Source organism: Sphaerodactylus townsendi, linkage group LG08, assembly GCF_021028975.2.
Source record: "Sphaerodactylus townsendi isolate TG3544 linkage group LG08, MPM_Stown_v2.3, whole genome shotgun sequence".
NCBI classification, from domain to species: Eukaryota; Metazoa; Chordata; class Lepidosauria; order Squamata; family Sphaerodactylidae; genus Sphaerodactylus; species Sphaerodactylus townsendi.
Genome location: NC_059432.1, coordinates 81,204,692 through 81,226,814, shown reverse-complemented (window position 1 = coordinate 81,226,814; position 22,123 = coordinate 81,204,692). Strand labels below are relative to the sequence as shown.

Here is a 22,123-nt window from a genome sequence, read left to right as displayed (position 1 = left end):
CCCCACCTACACTGGCACATGGGATTGTGGACTCACACCGCTTTTTCGGTTGCCTAAGTCCACCAAGCACAATGGGGGCTTTCTGGTAGTGGGAAGGCTTTGTTATGTTTTGTGCCTTCCCGTGCCACTGGAAAGCCCCGTTGAGAACAGCGCAATGGTGCCACTGTATCCAGGCACCCAGCCCTGTTGATGGGGCTGTAGCAGATGTTTAGATACAGATAACTGTTGCATTGTCAAGATTCTTGCTTTTACACAACTATTAAATGGACTAGAAGCCCTGCCCTCTTTGCCATCTGATCATCCTGGGAGGACATATGCTGTGGAATGTAGCCTTGTATCCACCTTTCAAACTTCTTGATTATGTAAATAACAGAATAGGGGGAAAATCTCAGGAGGAGTGCTTTATATAGGAAACAACTTTTATCAAGGACACACCAAGTGTTCAAAGAGAGTACAAATAAGAAAAGTTTATTTTCTCTGGTTACTGAACAGCCCAGGTGTTCTATACATGGAAGAAGCAAGTAGACAATTATTTGTCTTTATAGGTTAAAACAATTTATTTATTTGAAACATTTCGATGCCACCTTTTCACCCAGGTAGGCCCCCAAGGCAGTGAACATATACACTTGAAAGTAGTTCAACACTGAAACATCAAGACTTTAAAATATGAGTGAATATAAAATTCTCAAACAATATCACAAATCATAAACACGCAAGCATATTTAATACCATGATTGCATATTTTTGTCCTTGTCATGTTGTCATAATCTCTCTCTTTTTGGAATGGGAATGAAAGTGCAACTGCTCTAAAAAAGATCAGCATTAGTCTACAGACAGCCATGACATTCCACTACGAATGTGCAAACCATGTTGAGACTTATGCCATATTTACTGCACCTTAGTGGAATGTGTAAATATCGTCCATAGACATAATAAGGGGAACGAACTTCAGAATATGCTTGCCAAATGTTGCACATGAAAATCACCACCTCTTTCATTACTCCATACCCATCATACCAGGTTTTCATATACAGACAAAAAGTTCAAATACTTCTCCTCCAACCATCCAGCAACCACAAGAGAGCATCTGTGCTTTGGGAGCCTCAGGCTGCAGGGAGAACTGACCGTTGTCTACACACTTTTTAATGCCGTTCTTTCTCTAAAAGCTCCAAGTGGCATCCCTGGTTCTCCCCTTTCCTACATATGCCCCCTTTGGGAACAAAAACAGATCTCTGCAAATAGAAAAACATTCCATGTCAGGGGAGAAGTCTTATTTTATATATACAGGAGAGGCTCGGAGAGCTCTTTTCCCACTAGGTGTACATATAAGACAACTTGAGAATATCACACTACTCTTAGGCGGTCTATTTCAGATCAGGAAGAAAAGGAGGCTTGCCTTTAAAGAAAGGTTGTGTGAAAAGTTAAAGTTGTGTTGACATTATCACACAAATATTAGCTCATTGGTATTAAATCTTCCCAGGCTCCAGTCTTTGTCTCAAGGCTCCAATATCTTTTTTTTTGTCAAGAAACCTTGAAAGGAGCATAGCAATTCTCTTAGTTCAGAAAGTAATAATTATGCTGAATAATATCTCAGTGCTGGGCTTGATTATTTAACCCTGGTTGCTCTTACGAAGCTCTGTTTATAACACTAGTAGTAGTTTACAGCAGTACAGGAATAATCCTAGTGCTAGTTCAGTTTTGCAAACAGTGACATGGAATTCTGTTCTAGACACAGAAGGTGGGATAATCTCACACTAGGCAAGCAGGGCCAAATTCTCCTCTCATGACAAGATACAAGGCAGGAAAAGGGAAGAAATATCCATCCTGTCCAGCTGGCTCTAGAGATTGATGTATACATCTCTATGAATGGATGTTAGGAATGAAAGTTTTAACTTCTGATGAACTTCCAACATTTTGATAAAATCCCTTTGGCCACCACACCTTTATACTGGATGGAAACACCACTGACACCCTTGACTAGTCAATCCTGGGTTCTGTTCCAAAGCTTTGGTTATAGTACCAGCCAGAAACACAATCTAGTTTCATATCGCCAAAACCACTGGCAAGTTAATCTGCCTGTGCAAGCAACACCGGAATCCATAGGTTCTATTTATTTGTTTCTTGAATCTGTACTATGATTGGCATGCTGTGGAGCCTGGTTGGGGAGGGTTCGGTTTAGCAGGGCTGCCCAGATGCTGGTATGGCTCTGTGTTCTAGCAGCATCTGAGGATCTGAGATCCTGACGTTTCGCCTGCATCTGTGGCTGGCATCTTCAGAGGATCTGAGATCCTCTGAAGATGCCAGCCACAGATGCAGGCGAATCGTCAGGAAAGAATGCTGCTAGAACACGACCATACAGCCCGGAAACCACACAGCACCCCAGTGATACCGGCCATGAAAGCCTTCGACAATACACTGTACTATGATTGTCCCTTAAGCCTATGCTATGAGCAAAAGGCATGCAGAGTGCAACTACATCAATGAAAATGTCACAGAATACCAGGTGTGTCTGTAAAATGTATTACTACTGCTACAGTAACAATAACCACCCTACCACTTTGGTGAAATGTGAGAAACACAAGGAGAAAGTGGTTTCTTCAGGATACCGCAGTCAAAGGTTACAGTGATTTCATCAAGCAGGAATGAGTCTGTCTATCTATCATTTACAATTTTTATCCTGCCCCAGCCTCCAAGCAGTCCAGGTTAGCATGCATAATTCCTTCATTTTATCCTAACAACAACCCTGTGAGATAGTTAAACTCAAAGAGAGTGACGGGATCAAGGTCACCCAGTGAGCATCATGACTTGGGCCCCATCAGTCCAAATTCCTTACCAGTCCATTCCATTCTTCTATTGTTCTAAAATTTTGCTCTATGCTCCACTTTAGCCCTAATAAATTCTGGTTTAATTCAGAAAATGTCTAAAATTAAATATGGAATTGGAGCTTGCACAGCAGTTTTCAGTTCATTTGTCCGCCCCCCACCTGCCCAGTACAGTACCAGTGCCTATTTATACACTGATAAAGTACTTAAGAAAATCTGGATACTTAAGAAAATCTGGATTTGTGATATGAGGGCATTGAGTTGTGCACATTGTGATATGAGGGCACTGACTAAAGCACATTTCAGTTCCTCTGCATGGTCAAAATATAATTTGTGATATGAGGGCATTGACTTGTGATTTTACTAATGCACATTTCAGTTCTTCTGCATGGGCAAAATATCACACAAGAATCTTGATAGATTTTACATACAGTTTTATCCAGATTGCTCTTCTGCAGCATATTATCAATGTGAATGCATACAGGGAGAAAATGTAAATGAGCTGAAAAATGTGGCAAACCAGGTGTGCACTGTGCTGTCATGGCTTCCTCAGACCAGCTCAGCAAATTTGACTCACAGTCGTCAGGAGAGGAGCCTGAGTAGCCAAGGTCAGTGATTCAGAAGGCCCCAAGGGCTGGAGCTTCCGGTAGGGCTCCGAGGCGGCTAGTCGCACCTGAGAGGGTTGCGGTCCCAAACCTTGTTTATTTCCAAGTCTTGAGGTTTTAGACGGAACCCAAGAACCTCTGAAGCAGAGCAAGCAGAGGGTGAAGAGGTGAGAAATCGCTGCGGTATCCCAGCGCCCCAAAGCGAGAGCCTGGGAAAGGCTTCTTGCTGAAGGAACGGGAAGACGCCGGGAGAAAGCGCCATTTGCAAGGTGAAGGGAGGATTTCAAAAGACAGCCGAAGGGAGTCAACGCCCGCTTTGCGGTGGGCGGAAACATTACCGAAAGTGAAAAGGAGAAGCGGAATAAGAATTGAATCTAAATATTACCTATAGCAGGGTAAAATCTTGAAGAAACGCAAAATTAAACAGACGCAGCCGCAACAGGAAAGAAAGTTGAAAGGGGAAGAAAGGAGCCGCAAACGCGAAGCCCCGAGACTTAACAGTTGCGGTAAAGAAAATATATAAAACGGAAGGGTGAGTGAACAAACCTTTAAGTTCCTTTAATAAATTGGACGATGTTTGTTTGAACTGGGCTCTCCAGATAGAGACAGTAAAAAGGGTTAAAGTGACAGGACGAGACCCGGAAATAGTCTAGAACTGGAGGTGCTCTAGCAGTGTCAATCAAGCTTGAAACTTGTTTTGTTTCCGGTTGGGGATTAAAAGGGCAGAATGAGACCATAGAGCCCAAACGACCCAGAGTGGCCAACGTAAAAGGACGGAAGAACAGAGACTTAAACCAGAGAGGGGAAGACTGTGGGGACAGTGAGATATAAAGAAATAAACGGAGTTGAACAACTATAAGAATGGCGACCAGAGGTAAGGCTGGTAATAATGGTAGCAATGGGAAAACTCCAGAAAGAAATAATATTGAAATGAATACGAGACTGGATCAGCTTACAGATCTGATAGTGTCCTTTCAAGAAGACGTAAATGGTAAATTGAGCAAACTGGACAAATTAGATCAAAGATTTGAGTCCTTTGAAAAAGAAATATTAGAAATAAAAAAGGACCTGAGCCAAGTTAAGAAGATAGAAACTTCAATGGTGGATCTTAAGAAAGAAGTGGGAAGTATAAAAAATGAAATGACAGTGACTGATGCTGACATTTCATTTCATTTTATTTTATGATTTTACATTTTATGTTTTTATTACTATTGATTGTTTCCTGATTGCTTACTAGACCTATATGACAATCATTAAGTGCTGTACCTTATGATTCTTGACAAATGTATTTTCTTTTATGTACACTGAGAGCATATGCACCGGAGACAAATTCCTTGTGTGTCCAATCACACTTGGCCAATAAAGATTCTATTCTATTCTATTCTATGATAGTAAAGTGGAAATTATGAAGAATCAACAAGAACAATTACTAGATCAAATGGCTCTGATGGACCTAAAATTAAAAGAAAATCAACTGAGGATAAGAGGATGTAAGGAGGAAGGAAAAGAAGATGTAAGAAAAAAGCTGATTACTGCGTTAGGAGAATTCCTGGAAATAGAGGAGGAAGATCTGGATCAAGATATAGAAAAGATTTTTAGAGTAAACTCCAGATTTGCTAGGAATAACCACACACCAAGAGACATAATAATAATTTTTGAAAGGAAAAGAACAAGGGATGAAGTTCTTATGAAACACTCTAAAGAAAGACTTAAAATCCTAGGACAAGAGGTGATAATACTGAAAGAAGTCCCAAACCATATTTTAAGGAAAAGAAAGGACTACACCCCACTAAAAATTGGCTAAAAGAAAACAACATTGTATTTAGATGGGGGATGTTGGAAGGTGTAAGCTTTGTATGGAACTCAGAGAGAATTGTAATAGACTCAATACAACAAGCACAAGACTTCCTGAAAGAGAAAACAGGGACCAAAAGTTTGAAGGGAGGAAAAAAGAATGGTAAGTGAATGAAATTTATCCTTTGATTCATGTAAATAATTATTTGGACTTTGTATATTACACTTGTGACTATACGTATGTTAAGAACGTGAATAGTAATGGAAATATACATTGTTACTGAGGAAAGTATGGGGACTTCAACCCACCTATGGTTTTGGAGGTGGGGGGGGGTCCCTCTTCTTTTGCAGAGGATTTCAAGGTTATGATTATCACCATATATTTTTTAAATATGTTCATTAGTCTAATTAATTGGGAATGCAAGATAAAGTCTCAAGTGGGAATTAAATTTACAGGCCACTCTACAGATGAACTGATAAATCTATGACAATTAATTTATTATCTATAAATGTAATGGACTTAACAGCCCTAACAAGAGAAGGAAAATTTTTAGTTATCTATACCAAACTAAACATGACATAATTTGTGTGCAGGAAACGCATATAAGGACAAAAGATAGGAAGGATATAGAATGTAAAAAATTAGGATCGTTGTATCAAACGACGAGTGATAAAAGAAAAAAGGAGTGGCAATTTATGTAAAAGAAAGACTAGATCCAAGACTCATCATTGAAGACCAGACAGGAAGATATATAGGTGTAGAGGTAAAAATAAACAATATGAAAACACTAATAATAGGATTATATGCACCAAACAAGAAAAAAGCCCAGTTCTTTAAAAATATACTAAAAGAAGTATCACAATTCATGTATGACAATATAATCATAATGGGTGATTTTAACGGAATAGTAAATAACATACTGGACAGAAAAGGGAAGAAAGATATAACTAGTGGTGTACTTCCATTATCTTTCTTTGATTTAGTAAATATCCTAAGATTGAAAGATGTATGGAGAGAGAAGGAAAAAAATACGAAAGAATTCACCTTTTTTTCAAATAGACATGCGAGCCATACTCGCATAGATATGATTTGGGCTACAGAACTGCTGAACTTTAAAACGAAAAAAATAAAAATATTACCCCGGTTGGTGTCAGACCACAACCCAGTCAGCTGGCAGATAATAAATAAAAAAAATAAAAGTAGAGGATATACTATCAAAAATTGGTTGTTACAAAATAAGAAAGTGTTGGAAATAAATGAATTAAAAATGAAAGAATTCTTCCAGGTAAATAATGGTTCAGTAGAAGATGAAAAGATAATCTGGGAAACGAGTAAAGCATATGCTAGAGGCATATTTATAGAGCAAGAAGTACGGATTAAGAGAGAAAAAGAACGAGAACAACAGAAAATACAAGAAGAATTAGATAAGTTAGAAAAGGATTTGATTAGGAGACCGGAGAATAAAAAAATTAGGAAAAAGATACAGAGTTTGAAACAAAAAATAGATCAAAAATACCAAATTGAGATGGTGAAAATTTTAAAAATTTTGAAACAGAGGGAATTTGAATGGGGTAACAAACCAGGAAAATGGTTGTCACAAAAATTAAGGAAAGAAAAAGAATTAAGGACGATAACACAAATTAGAGATAAAAATGAAGTCATTACAGATGAAAATAAAATAGAAAAATTATTTCTAGAATATTATGAGAAATTATATAAAGAAGGAGGAAAATCTGTACGCTCAATAGAACAATACCTAAAAGATATGAAAATCCCAAGGATAAGTGCAGAGGACCTGGAGGAATTAAATAAGAACATAACGAGGGAAGAGATTATAGAAGTTATTAACAATTTACAAGATGATAAGGCCCCGGGACCTGATGGTCTGACACCAAAATATTACAAAAAAAATGAAGGAAATAATACTACCAAACATGCTAGAAATGTTCAACGAAGTGTTAGAAGGGAAAAGAATACCTAAGACATGGGAAGACGCTTTTATTACACTGATACCAAAAGCACAACAAAAAATACTAGAAGTATCAAATTATAGACCCATTTCCCTTCTCAATGTGGACTACAAGATTTTCGCAAAAATTCTGGCAGAAAGATTAAAAAAGAAATTTATGAAAAAATATATTGGAGAAGACCAGGTAGGGTTCATGTCAGGGAGAAGTAGTAAAGAGAATATAAGAATAGTAATAGATATGATCGAGTATTTGAGTTATAAACCAGGGAAAAAAGCAGCGCTAGTTTTTCTAGACGCTGAAAACGCTTTCGATAATGTGAGTTGGCAATTTATGAATAGTGTTTTAGGGAAGATAGGAATAGAGGGGAAATTCAAAAAAGCAATTGATGCAATATATAAAAATCAAGGGGCATCGATATTAATAAATGGAAACCCAACAAAACAATTCAGTATAAATAAAGGCACCAGACAAGGTTGCCCATTATCGCCAATATTATTTAATCTACAATTGGAAATCTTGGGGTATAAAATAAATGGAGACAAAACATGGAAAGGAATTAAAGTTAAGGATTGTGAATACAAATACAGGGCTTTTGCGGATGATTTAGTCTTATTTGTAGAAGATCCAGTAGAAAATATTTTAGAAATCCAAAATAAGTTATTTGATTTTGGGAAAGTTTCAGGATTTAAAGTAAATAACGAAAAAACAAAAATTTTGGCAAAAAATCTGACGAGTGTAGAAAAAGAAAAACTTCAGAAACATATGGGATATAAGGTAGAAAAGAAAGTGAAATACTTAGGTATAATAATAGAAAACCAAAACAACACATTGTATGAAAATAATTATAAAAAGAAGTGGACAGAAATTGAATATGATATAGAAAGATGGAATAAATTGAATTTATCCCTTTTAGGGAGAATAGCAGTAATAAAAAATAATATTATGCCTAAATTGATGTACATCCTTCAGAATGTCCCAGTGATGTTGACTGCAAAAACGATTGAGAAATGGAAGAGAACGTTAGTAAAATTTATATGGAATGGAAAAAGATCAAGAATAAACTACCTAACACTAATAGATGAAAAAGAAAGAGGAGGGCTGAAACTATCCGATCTACAGACATACTACGATGCAAATATGCTAGCTTGGACTATAGATTGGATCTTCTTAAAAAATAGGAAGTTATTAACATTAGAAGGATATGATCTAGTAAAAGGCTGGCATGGATATCTGTGGCCAGTAGGAGAAGGGAAAGATAACAAATCCTTCCAAAATCATTACGTAAGGAAAGTACTATGGAATACATGGGTTAAATATAAAAGAAGATTATATCAGAAAATGCCCAGATGGGTTTCAAGGGCGGAAACATTGCAAATAAAAGAATTTAATAAAGAGAGGAATTGGCCAACATACGAAAATACAACAAATATAATAAATAATGGAATTGAACTAAAAAATAGAGAAGAAATCTATAACAAGGATGCCATTTGCCACTGGTATACATACCACCAAATTTATGAAATTTTCAAAAAAGACAGAGAAAAATTGGATACCCATAATAAGAAGAATGAATTTGATGATTTGATTAGTAAAGGAAATAAAAAATTAATTAGTAGAATATACAAATTACTGTTAAGGTTTAAAACGGAACAGAATGAAGTTAAAGATGTGATGTTAAAATGGTCCTTTGACCTAAAAAAAATATAACGTTAGAAGAATGGGGAAAAATTTGGAAACGACAAAATAAATTTACGTTATCAACAAATCTAAAGGAAAATTTCATAAAGGTCTACAACAGGTGGTACTATACACCAGTACAACTGTCGAGAATGGACAACAAAAAACATGACAAATGTTGGAAATGTAGGAAAAAGAAAGTTTTTTTTATACATATGTGGTGGAGCTGCAGATGTATAAAAAAATATTGGAAGAAAATAGTATCACAAATGCAAAGGATATTGAAAACAAAAATACAACTAAAACCAGAAATATTTTTGTTAGGAATGACTAAGGATAAAAAAATATTAAGGAATGATGTTCTTTTCCTTTATATGATAACCGTGGCTAGAATTGAAATTGCAAAGTGTTGGAAAAAGAAAGAAACTCCATCTGTGAGAAAATGGGAAGACAAGATGCAAGAAATAATGGACTTGGATTTATTAACTTGGAGAGTGAAAGACAACGAAGAAAAGTTTGAAGAAATCTGGAAGCCGTTCAAACAATACTATAAGTTATAACATTTATATTTGATTTAGATATTAGAATATGAATTGCTATAGGACGGGAGTAATTGTAACTCCTGGGGGGAAAAAAAAGGTTTTTCCGCAAAGAGATTCCATGTTGCATACTTAAGAGAGAATGGAAAGAAATAAGCATAAAATAGTAAAATGCAAGTAAAGGCTATTTGTATATCATTTATTTAATTGAAGAGAAATACAGGAAAATTAATACATATATATATATATAAACATGGAAGGAGGGAAACAGGTTTAGATCTTACAGAAATCATGTAATATTTTCTTTATGGAATAGAAACTAATATTGAAGGGGAAAAAAAAAGAAGGCCCCAAGGGACCAGGGTAGGACCTACACTTTAGAAGCTGCACTAGAAGCCACATTGCCAGACCCTGCATGGGAAACTTCGCAACTGCCCCCAGAATTAGCCATTCTACCAAGTGGGACTTGAACCCAGGCCCATAGACCCTTAAGACCTTCTCCCACTCCACAGGAATGGCAATAGTGGAAAACCTGGGCCAACACAGCAAAGGAGGCAAAGTGGGAGGTTGGGCCTGCCTGCAGAGTGTAGGACATGTGGAATATTCAGAAAAAGTGGGACTTTTAAGACACTCCAAAATACAAGGACAAATGTGGCTGAAGAGAATTTCAGTAACACCCCTATCAAATGTACACTATTCAGACTTGTTTTCAAAGCAGATGAGATATTATATCACAAAAAGTCAGTCTTATAAAAACAGACGTAATAAAGAAATCCCTCATAGTAGCACTTTTACAGAGAATTTAAAACTACTGTACTGAACAGCAAAACTTTTTTTGTATGATTTCTACAGTACATATGTACTACTCTTCAGAGTACACCATTTATTAATTCAGAAAGACACAAAGGTAGTTTCCCCACTCACTTTTCGCTGCGTGGTAGTTGCGGCAAATAAACCGGGGGCCTGCTGCATTCCCCACTACCTGAGCGGCAGCAACGCAGCGACCCCGACTCTGCCGCTCTCCGTCCTCCTCAGCGCGCGTCATTTCGACCCCTGGATGGTCGAGCAACATTTCTGAAAACCCCGCAGCGACCGCGGGGAAGAGTGAGGCAGTGGGGAAGCCGGGGGTCACTGTGGGTTTGAATTTCCCGCCGCACATGGTGATGTGGACCAATCAGGGCACTGCAGGGCGTGCGCAATGTGCACGCAGCATTTCCTTCCACCATTTTTAAACCAGAAAATCAGTCATCTGCATGTCACTTCGAGCGCACGCAGACACAGCGTATTTTCATAGTTCATTCAAAACATTCATTGTTCATTCAGAACTTTCATCTCATGAACATTCATCTCAGAACATTCATCTCATGAAATGTAGGAGAAAGGAAAGCAGGCACTTCCATGTTCCACAAATTTTCAAGCCGCAGCACGACAGCCAATCAGAAACCATTTTTTAAAAAAGGAAAAAAAGGTATTGGTTCAATTTGCGATGACGACTGTGCGTGTCGATGTTTCGTCGACGATTTCAGGGGTTTTTTTTTTTACCAAGTTCCGCACACACACCGGCGCTTCAGCCAACTGAGGCAGAGAAGCGCCCTGCCGATGACCACTGAATGTGCGGTTGTGGGGAAGGCTGCATGTCATGAAGCTCGCACCGATTCAAAGGAGCACAGTTTGGCTTCACGTTATTTTTTTTAAGTGGGGAAACAACCAAAGAGAACTGTTACAGCAGATCTCTGGCATTCTTAACATCATTTGACTTGAGAATCTGTAGAAGTCTTGGATCACCTTGCTGGATGTTTTTCATCAGTACAAAAGTATGCAACGCAGTGTAAAAAGAGCCCTGTATTTAGCCCTTGGTGCTGGGTGCATGGCAGTCCTTGCTGGATAATGTCTGTTTTATGTATAGCACCTAACACAGGGGTCTACAACCTATGGCTCTACAGCCATAACTGGATTGGCATAGAACTAAATAAGAGTCTCTAAAATTGGAATCTTTATGTAAAGATCTATTAGCAGGATGGATAGGATGCTAGAATATCTATTAGGGTATGGGAGGCAGAGAGATGCTCTAGATTCAAATCAGGGACGAAAAAGGTTGCCATTTATTCATTCACAGTTGCCATTTATGCCAGTGCACTAAACTAACTGGGCACGGCGCAATATTTATTACTTATTATGAAACTTTCCTAATAAAAATTCTCACAGCAGCCAGTATTTGTGCTACAGAAACTTTGTGGGTTGTTAAGCAACATGCCAATTATCACTATTCTTAGAATAGCTTTTCATTGATCTCTCACTTTGAATGGTTGACATACTTTGGCTAATTATAAAAGGTCGCTGGCCCCTGAGTTAGCACACGGTCAGTGGCGTTCCTGCCTAGGGACAGGGGGTACCCTTTGTCCCCGGGCGCCCCCCATTTGGTCACATGGGGGGGCGCCAACATTTCAGGGTCGTTTGTGTGTTTTTTAATGTTTTAAGTGTTTTTTTCACGTTCCGGCCTGCAGGGGGCGCATTTTTAAGGCTAGCGGCACCAAAATTTCAGGGTACCATCCAGAGACTGCCCTGATGATACCACCCAAATTTGGTGATGTTTGGTCCAGGGGTAGCAAAGTTATGGGCCCCCAAAGGGGGTGCCCCCATCGTGTTTTCAATGGGAGCTAACCTGAGATGGGGGCTACCCATTTGAGGGACCATAACACAATCCCCAATTACTTAACCAAACTTAAGGTGGCATCACTAAGAATAGTTAACAGATGATTCTGAACATTTGAATGTCACTAACTTTAAAAACTCTACCTCCAAGCACACTAATAAATTTGCCCAAGATTCTTTGTTTTGCAGTGACTTTGCTCCATTGCCAATGGGGAATTTCTGAGTGTGTAGGCGGGCTGCACATTTTTTGAAGATAGAGGCACCAGACTTTCAGGGTGTTGGCTCCAGGAGGGGCCTCCTGGTAATAGCATCCAGGTTTGGAAACCTTTAGCTTCTGGGGGGTTCGAATTTTATGGGCCCCCAAAAGGCTTATTTTGTTTCCCCGCTCCTGCATAAGAAAGCCTGTGGGCTGAGTTCTCTCCAGAAGAAAAGCTCACCAAGCTTGGATGCTATTACTCAAGGCCTCTTGGAGCCACCTTGAAAGTCTGGCACCTCTATCTTCAAAAATGTGCAGCCTGCCCTTGCAGAAATTCCCTCATTAGCTACAATGGAGCAAAGCTCACTGCAAAACAAAAGAATCTTTGGCCAAATTTTTTGGGGTGCCTGGAAGGGGTGTATTTTTTAAAGCTAGTGACACCAAAATTTCAGGGTATCATCTGGTTAACTATTCTTATGATTAGTCACCCAAGTTTGGTGAAGTTATGTTCAGGGGACCAAAGTTATGAGTCCCTCAAAGGGAGATTAGCCCGCGATCTCAGGGTTAGCTCCCATTGAAAACTGAATGGGGATGGGGGCATTCCATTTTGGGCATCCATAACTTTGCTGCCCCTGAACCAAACATCACCAAACTCGAGATTGGTATCATCCCAGGACAAAGTCTCTGGATGATGCCCCCTGTAAAATCATGGTGCCTAGCTTTAAAAAATGCGCTTCCATGCAGGCCGAAACCCCCCCCAAAATACCCCCTAAAACCCCAAATACCTTGCATTCGCAGATTTTGTTCATATTTAAGCAGGGACATAACCAGACAATTTTTGTCCGACATGTGCTCCAAATTTGCCCAGATTCCAGCCAAATCTGCTATTTGTTTCATTCTGAATCTCAACCCTCAAAAAAGTGATGATGCTGTTTCAGGGTGGGGGAGACTATCCACCCCCAAACAGCATCACTTTCAATTTTGTTTTGAACTGGGGACCCCAGATTCTCCCTTTAAGGGTAGATTTAAAAAGAAGAATTTGACCTAGTTTAAACACCATTGAAGAGTGATTCTTGTTTGGGGGTGGATTCCCACTGGAGGTGGTTTGTTAGAGATGATGCTGACGTTTGTTTGGTACATCTTTTACTGGGGGTGATTTGTGAGAGATTTACATGCTTAATACCCACTTGCACTGGCTTGCAGTTGTTTCTCAGGCTAACAACCTACCTCATAGGGTTGTTGTGATTAGGAAATTAGGAAAAGAGTTGGTGGGGAGAGAGCCATGTATGTTTTGATGGGAGTGGGAGGTGTTTTGTGAGCTGGTACAAAAAATCATTGTTTGGTCATGGTGGGGGAGGGTGGCCGCCTCATAAGCTGGGCCATGGGCGCCAAACTCAGGTTTTGTCCCCGGGCGCCAGTGTGCCTAGGTACGCCCCTGCACACGGTTAGTGCTCTTTTAGTGCTGATCCCTTGATAGAAAAGCTAAATTCAAGCCATTCTTTTGCCCTTCCACTCCCAGTAGGGGCTCTGGAATCAGAGCCAGGATATTTAATGTCAGGTTGTGATCAGCCAGGTTGTGATCAGATACTTCTGATTTTCTCTTAAGGCAGCCAACTTTTTTTCCTAGCAGGGCTCATATGCCTTTAACAGCCTCATGCAAAACAAATATTAACAGGTGAGAGATTCCCCCAGAACGAAATGAACATAAATACTACACCTGGTCTGCTGTGTAACAATTAACAGTGCAGGAGTTCTTCGGGAAAAAAGTTAGCAAGCCTAGCTGACAACAGGAAGAACCCATCATTTGAATGTTCAAAGGTACTTTAATTTGAAACCAATCAACATGACCTATTACAGGGGTAGGGAACCTGCGGCTCTCCAGATGTTCAGGAACTGCAATTCCCATCAGCCTCTGTCAGCATGGCCAATTGGCCATGCTGGTGAGAAACTGATGGGGTATGGACCCTAAACATCTGAAACCCATAATTCTGACCTATTAGGTTTATGTAGCCAGAAGCATTTAACATTACATCACAGTATTTTATGCCAGCCTTGAATTTCATTTTTTAAAATAATTCTGCATTTAACTGTGTAAACTCTGCAACTTCAGGGATACAGTTATTTCTTGATTATACCTGCCTTTTGAATATGAATGGCAATGATAAGAGTTGGATCTTTGTAAGAATAGCTATAACTATCCAAATAGCAGTGCAATTGGTTCCTTTGCTTCTCTGCTTCTCCCATAATAGGTTATTTGATATCAAGAAAAAAAATAAACTAAGAGAAGTTGCTTTTTATGTATTTGCATTACAAATAAAAAAAGCCAAAGTAGGTAACACTAAACTGGATGTATTAATTCATACCAAGCAGAGTGTAAAGCATAGGGCAATAATATGATGTCCCCAAAAATATGAAGAGGTCTGACACCCAGACTTTGAATTTCTACACATGCACTAGCATGGTGTAGTAGTTAAGAGCAGGTGAACTCTAATCTGTAGAACCGGGTTTGATTCCCCATTCTTCCTCTTGAGCTGTGGAGGCTTATCTGGTGAACTAGATTATATTGTGCACTCCAACACCTGCCAGGGTGACCTTGGGCTAGTCACAGTTCTTCTGAGCTCTCTCAGCCCCACTTACCTCACAGGTGTTTGTTGTGGGGGGGGGGAAGGGAAAGGAGTTTGTAAGCCCCTTTGAGTCTCCTTACAGGAGAAAAGGGGGGATATAAATTCAAACTCTTCTTCTTCATCATCATCTTTACTTCTTGACCCTGGTCTGTTTGTTTGTTTTTTGAAGGGGGAGGGGATTTGTGGGGTTATATTTTGTTTAATCCAGTAAACCACAATCCACTAAGCCTTGCTTTCACTAAGCCTATTCATATCAATGGGACGTGTTCAAGAGCAGTTCCCAATGTATTAATCTAAAGACCCAATTAGTCTGGTTCAAGCTTTAATATTGTTAGAAGAATTAATTCACCCCAGTTTGAGCTATAAAGAGCTCAGAACATGACAGAAGGAGCTACTAATTTGCCTGTAGAGTTGGTAAAGCTTACAAATGCAGTAGTGGACAGGAATGAGACATGCATCTGAGCACTGTGTGTTATATAACAATTAAACATCATGGTGGCCACTAGTACTACACTGAATCCAGACTGTGGTTTAGAGAAACAGCCAGGAATACAGGATGAGGCCCAATCTGGCTTGAACTTGTGGGCCAGTTAATGAACTATAAGAGGAGCAGAAGGTATGAGTAACAGAGACATAAAACATAAATGTGAGTAGGTGAGCAAGAGAAGGCACAAAAGATTCAGTGGCTGAATCACCCTTCCCAGGGCTCAAACATATTCAGAGGCGGCTTGAAGTACAGGTGTGTAAAAGATACATTCATAAACATCCACATGTCTTAGGAATTTATTTATCTTCTAAAGTAAAGTGAATGGCTTATACTTGTACCATTTTGGAGTGCATATTAACTGAAAATATTGAAAAGTGTGAGAACCCATACTTGAAGTGCAAAAGTAACAGTTCTGAAAGCAGCCCTTCTAACTTTCAAGTATTATCTTGGCAGATAAAGAAGCATCATTTGCAGTGTTCTAGAAGTTTGAGATTTCTTTGCAAGAGAATGAATAGAGAACTTTTTAGCTCTCCAAGCCAGGTGAGCTTAATCTTAAGCAGCTGAAGCTTCAGTTTTCACTTGCAGGGAGCAATGATCTCTTTAAAAGAAACTGCTGGGCAACATGCAATCACATGTATTTATTTCATTGTATTTATATCTGCTTTTCTTCCATCATGGAACTCAAAGCTGCAGGCACTGGGTTCCCAGGAACTCCCAGGAGTTCTCTCATTAAACTACTAACCTCATCCAGACCTGATCAGTTTCAACAAGGTTCCAACTTTAAATATGTTTCCATTTATAAAACAAATGAATGCCGCCTCTCCAGCAACCTGCCCAAGGCAGCTTACCAAATAAAAATAATGAAAACAAAATATTAAAAGTTATTAATTAAAATCCAACATAAGAAAACTCAGCCTAGAATTAAAACGTAGACAATAAAAACTGACCACTGAATACTTCAAAAAACAGTTTCCAGACTAAGATATTTTGTATACAACCATATCCTAGAAGAGCATCATTGCACCTGGAAGGCAAGGGGAAAACACTAATTTAAGACCTACTTTGACTTTAGAATAGACGTATCTTAACAGGTTGATATTGATTCCTAACGCTCTATTGACTTCAGTCACATTTTGTTGCTTGGCCATATTACACTTTTTCCTCCAAGAAAGTTGTTGCCAAGTTGCATGTCTCAGAGTATAATCTGTAAATAGTCTCTATGTCCATAATTAAATGTTTCTCCTAAAGGTGATTGAATTAGGTTTGGTCCCAGCTGTCACTAATGCTTTCTCTGTCACATCTAGATGGCTCCTTTTTATCCTATTTAAGATTTCATTCTTCCAGGGAGATCTTATTTGGTTCCAGGCAACAAATTTCTTTCTCACACTCATCAGATTCTTCACAGCTGCACTCCCAGATTTGCCAGATCCATTATTGCCCTTAGGGATGTCTTCTCAGCTATGCTTCCTAGTTTCCTATTACCTCTCTGAACTCACTAATAAGCCTTGTAAAAATCCAAAATGAGAGCACTGTAACAACATTTATGGGTACCCACCAGTCACAAAGTAGTAAGCAAGCTTTCAAGTTGTCTTAATGCCTGGTTGGATGTTCACCATAAAAACAAAGGGAGAGATGAAAAGGTTGCAGAGCTGGAAAAAGTACAGAAGGCGGTAACCAAGATGATTAAGGCACTGGAATGCCTTTCCTATGAGAAAAGGCAGAGGATTCTGGAACTTTTTAGTTTAGAAAAAAGATGGATAAGATGAGACATGACAGAGGTTTGTAAAATTATGATGAGACGGAGACTGTGGATAGAGAGAACATTTCCCCCTTACCCTTAATACTAGAACTTGCACTACCCAATGAAGATGATGATGATGATTTACTGGATTTAATATGCTGCCCCTCCCCTTTTGGGCTGGGGGCAGCTCCCAGAATACATGCAGTACATAAACCAGTTAAACATTTAAAGAAGCCAACAATAAAAGCAGTTAAATATTAATATTCCAATAATTTACTAAATTACCATATTTCCAAGATGGCAAAAACCACCCAATCCTGTGAGGACTGACAACTAACTGAATATAGCAAGGTGGAAAGGAGAAGGGGAGGCCAGATGGTAATCATGGCCACCTCAATCATATGCCTGGTGGAACAACTCTGCCCTACAGGCCCTACGGAACTGCTAAGATTCCGCAGGACCCTGGTCTCACTTGTTAGAGTATTCCACCAGACTGGAGTCAGAACTGAAAAGGCCTGGTTCTAGTTGAAGCTAACCAAACTTCTCTAGAGCCAGGGACAACCAGCAAATTTCTTGTCAAAGACATAAGCGCTCTTTAGAGAATGCACCAGGAGAGACAGTACTTAAGTACAAAATCCTTGAATCTCATTTGGGGCAGATGGTGGAGCACTGGTTGAATGTGTGCCCACCATGGAGTTCCTATCTATCAGAACCCTCGCTATTGTGTTCTGGACCAACTGGAGCTTCAGGAGCAGGTTCAAGGATAACCCTGGCTAGAGAGAATTGCAGAAATCTAATCTGCAGGTAACTGTTGTGTGGATCACTGTGGCAAGGTTGGGTTGGGAAAGGTAGGGTTGTGAAAGGTAGCCACTTGGCCCTCCATAGTTAAGGAGACATCCAGGAGCACACCCAGACTCTTGAGGGTGGACACAGCCTTTAGCTGGACCCGGTCCAGGGCTAGCAACTGGCGCTTTCCACTCAGCCTGTGCTGATCTAGCCACATGACCTCTGTCTTTGATTGATGGGCAATGATGGGCAGAGAAAATACTGTTAACCTAATTAGTAATTAAATTAAAATTAATTTCAATTCCAGTAGATTAGACAGATTCATGGAGGAGATGCCGTAAACCTGATACCAGTGCTAAGAAGCAGCATCCAGGAAAGGCCTCGGCCTCAATGCCCTATTTATTTATAATACATGGCAATAGGTATGGTTGCCAGCTCTGCATTGGGAAATGCATGGAGAGTTGGGGGATGAAGGCTGGGAAAGGTAAGGTTTGGAGAGGGGAGCAACCTCGCAGGGTACAGTGCCACAGATATGCTTCACGTCCAGCTTGACTGAGGTGGATCAGCACTGCTGGTATTGTCAGATCTTAACAAAGCGTTTGATATTGTCAACCATGACTTTTTGGCCTACTGGCTGGCTGCCTCAGGGATCCAGGAGTGGCCTTGCAATGGCTCACCTCATTCCTCAGGGGTCAGAGTTAGCAAATGAAGTGTGGGGATAGGGTCTCCCAGTGATGCCCGCTTCAATGTGGAGTGCCGCAGAGGGCTCTCCTGTCCCCAATGTTATTTAACATCTATATGCATCCCCTTGCTCAGTTGGTGTGGAACTTTAGGCTGATCTGTCATCAGTATGCAGATGACACTCAGCTCATTCTGTTGATGGAGGGTGGGCTGGTGCTGCCCCTGCGGCTCGCCAGCATTGTTTGAAGGCGGTTGCTGGTTGGTTGCAACAGAGCAGGTTAAAACTAAATCCACTGACAACAGAGATCCTTTGGGTGGGTTGCGAAGGAAGAGCTGGGAGATTTCCGGCGCTGTTACTGGAGAGTGTCCCCCCTTTCCGTCCCGCCCTTTCCGCTACCCATAAACAACATTTATGGGTACTCACCAGTCACAAATTGAGAGCTACCATGGTGTAAATGGTTACAGAGTGGGGCTAGGATTCTGGGGACCTTAGTACAAATCCCCAGTTCTATCATGGAAGCTTGAACCCATCACAACCTTTCAGCCTGGCCTGTTATTGTTGCAAGAATGTGTAGTGGGTTATTGTTATTGTTGCAAGAATGTGTAGTGGGGGAGAACTAATGTTCTAAAGAGCTGATTTGAGCTCCAACTGGGGAGAAAAGCAGGATATAAACCAGGGGTCTTCAAACTATGGCCCTCCAGATGTTCATAGACTACAATTCCCAAGAGCCCTACCACTTGGCCATGCTGGCAGGGGCTGATGGGAATTGTAGTCCATGAACATCTGGAGGGCCATAGTTTGAAGACCCCTGATATAAACAAAGAAATACAAATGCAAACATGTATCTCACTGTGAAGTTCATATGCCTTAGATCACGCTAAAGAGTGATGGGTCAGTATTAAGTTCAATGAAGATAACTTTCACCTTCCTGAATTGCTTAGGAACCAGCCTCCAGTGGACATAGCAAGCAAGCAAGCCTTTCTTGGCATAGACAACAGTACAACAATAGTAAAAAAAACTGGTTAAAAAACATATACAGTACAGGAAATAAATGTTAAGTGGAGGGAAATCTACTGGCATTTAGTAATTTCCAGGAGAAAGTCTGCCACTATCATACAGAGAGAAGGATCAGGATTGTCCAGCAAGTAGTGTAATCTAAATAAATCGGGGAGTTCGGGTAAATGTAAAGGAGTAAGAGTCACATACTTGGATCTGATTTCCTTGAATCTGAAACAGTGCAGTAATTGGTGGGCCAGAGATTCAACTGAGCCATCATTACACGGGCACAATCTTTTAGCCTTTTCTTGCTCGTTAAATCTGCCATGTAACAAGGCAGAAGGCATAACATTAAACCTGGCGAGCATTATGGCTCTCCTTTGAGCAGGGTTTATTATTATTAGGATAGGGGCCCACCAGTCAGTATGAAATTTCAGAATCTCTGGAATTATAGAATCAGGGCCAGGGGCTTTCCTTCCTTTGAGGTCCTCTAACAGCTCAACTACTTCTTGAGATGAGACAGGAGGCCAACTTGGCAAATCTAAAGGGATAAGTGAAGGAGATCCATTGCTTAAAATATCATCATTAAAAAGTTTGCTAAAATAATCATGCCAAATATCAGGGATAATACAGGTACAGGTAGGAGGCTTGCTTTGGTTAAAATTATTCAGGACAGGCCAGAGTAGCTTGGAGTTGTTAGAAGTTACTGCAGAGTGGAGATGTTCCCATTGAGTGATGACATGTTCCATTTGGTTCTTCCTGATTAACTGGTGAAAGTTGTTCCTACAATTTATTAGTAGGACGAGGAGGTCCTGGTCTCCTGAAGCCTTAAACGTCTGATATTAGGAGTGCTCCAGTGGACATGCTTTTTTTGGCAAATTCTGCAACCACTGTATGTCATTGGCTAAACACTGATTCTTTAGGACCCAATCCAGTACGCCTTTTCCCTGTTCAAGGCTCAATTAAATGAATGGGATTCTCATAGAACATGATATAATAAACCCACCTGGACTAAAATCTTGAACAGACAACAGAATAATTTAAATAATTAAAAGTTTCAGAATTTGGATTCAGTAATCTACCAAACAAGATTACATTTCTGCTTAGGCAGGAGAGGAAGTTGTAAACACAGCAAAGAATGCAAATAAAATTTATAAAATTCAGAACTTACAAGTACAAACAAACTATTGTTTTGGTTTTTGGGGGGAGGCATTTTGCTCTTGAAATATATTTTTCTAACAAGTCATTAAATAAACAGGCATCTAACTGGTCAACAACATACAGAAATAACATTTTTAAGTTATATTAGTACTTTTATATGACTTTGATCCATACAAGGGAAACATGGGATACAAAACTCACATGGGAAATCCTAGGAGTATTGTGTGCTATGTCCTTTCTTCCACATTTCCTGTATACCTCTCAGGGGTCTCCAAGGTGCTACCCAAAAGCACCATGGAGCCCACTAGTACATTTTTGGGTGCCTACCAAATGCTTTTAGAAAGTGGGTGGGACCAGGTGACGTTTTAGCACAGAAAGGCTTCTGTTCGGCTACTGGAGATTTGATTGGCTATGCAGATTTTTAGGACACCAGGATCTTCACTGAGTGGAGGTAAGCCATGCAGCCATTTTGTGGCTGGTTCCACCTCCTGCAGCAACTTTTGGTGGCTGCAACCCCCCCACCGCACCCTGTCAGACTTCCAAAGGTGCTAACAGGTTGAAAAAGATTTATGACCCCTGACGCAACTAATGTTATGGGACAAGAACGTGGTGATCTGTTCAGTTGCCCCACCCACAATTTAAGAGGGTGCAGGCTGCTCATCTTAGTGGTATGTGTGAAGAAGACCACAGGTGACAATGTGTGAAAATTAGAAAGTGTAATCAGAAAGATAGAAAGAAACCTTTAACAATATGTACGCCTGATGGCAACTCAGGCAAGTGAGCTAGCTGCCCGTTACCCCAAAAGCAAACAAAGGGACAATAGTACCTCCAGCCTTCATACCAGCAAATGTGACGGTTGGAGGACGTGTTGTCTTTCCCAATCTCAAAGAGATCTAGAAGGTGATCCTTCGAATACAGAAGTTCACTTTGGTAATTACTGAAGATAACAGCGCCTTTGAATATGTTCTCATCTGAATAATCACAACCAGGCATTTATAACCTGACAACTGGGGGCACAGGCTTTTAGGTTGACTACTTTTTTTTTTCCTGGCAGCGATCTTATAAATGTAAGAACTGTCCGACAGTGGCTGGACTAGAAGAAGACACTGGACCCACAGGAAGCCCTGCAAGAAAACGAAAAAAAAAAGACGTGTAACGTCCAGGCAAGCTTGAGCCCTGGCACCGAGCTCACCTCTACAGCAGCAGCGGCAGCAATAGGAAGGCGGTCCTCCCGGCGCAAAGCGCTCAGCAGGGAGCCCAGCAACAACAGCGCGAGGCACCAACTAGACATTTCGGCGGCGGCGGGGGCGCGCGGGCTCGGTCGTGCGCCTCTCTCGCCCTCGAGCGCGCGCGCAAAAAGTTTATCTTCTCCAACGAAACCGGCACCCTT

At 40.3% G+C, this 22,123-nt stretch overlaps 1 protein-coding gene across 1 annotated transcript; it reads left to right on the top strand.

Moving 5' to 3' along the window:
• Window positions 1–4,000: 4,000 nt before the first annotated feature.
• On the top strand, window positions 4,001–9,496 carry LOC125438599. The gene is made up of 2 exons (XM_048507045.1): window positions 4,001–4,578; window positions 4,814–9,496. Exons 1-2 carry the CDS (start codon window positions 4,289–4,291, stop codon window positions 5,229–5,231), a joined length of 708 nt encoding a protein of 235 aa, XP_048363002.1. The 5' UTR covers window positions 4,001–4,288; the 3' UTR covers window positions 5,232–9,496.
• The last annotated feature ends 12,627 nt before the right edge of the window (window positions 9,497–22,123 follow it).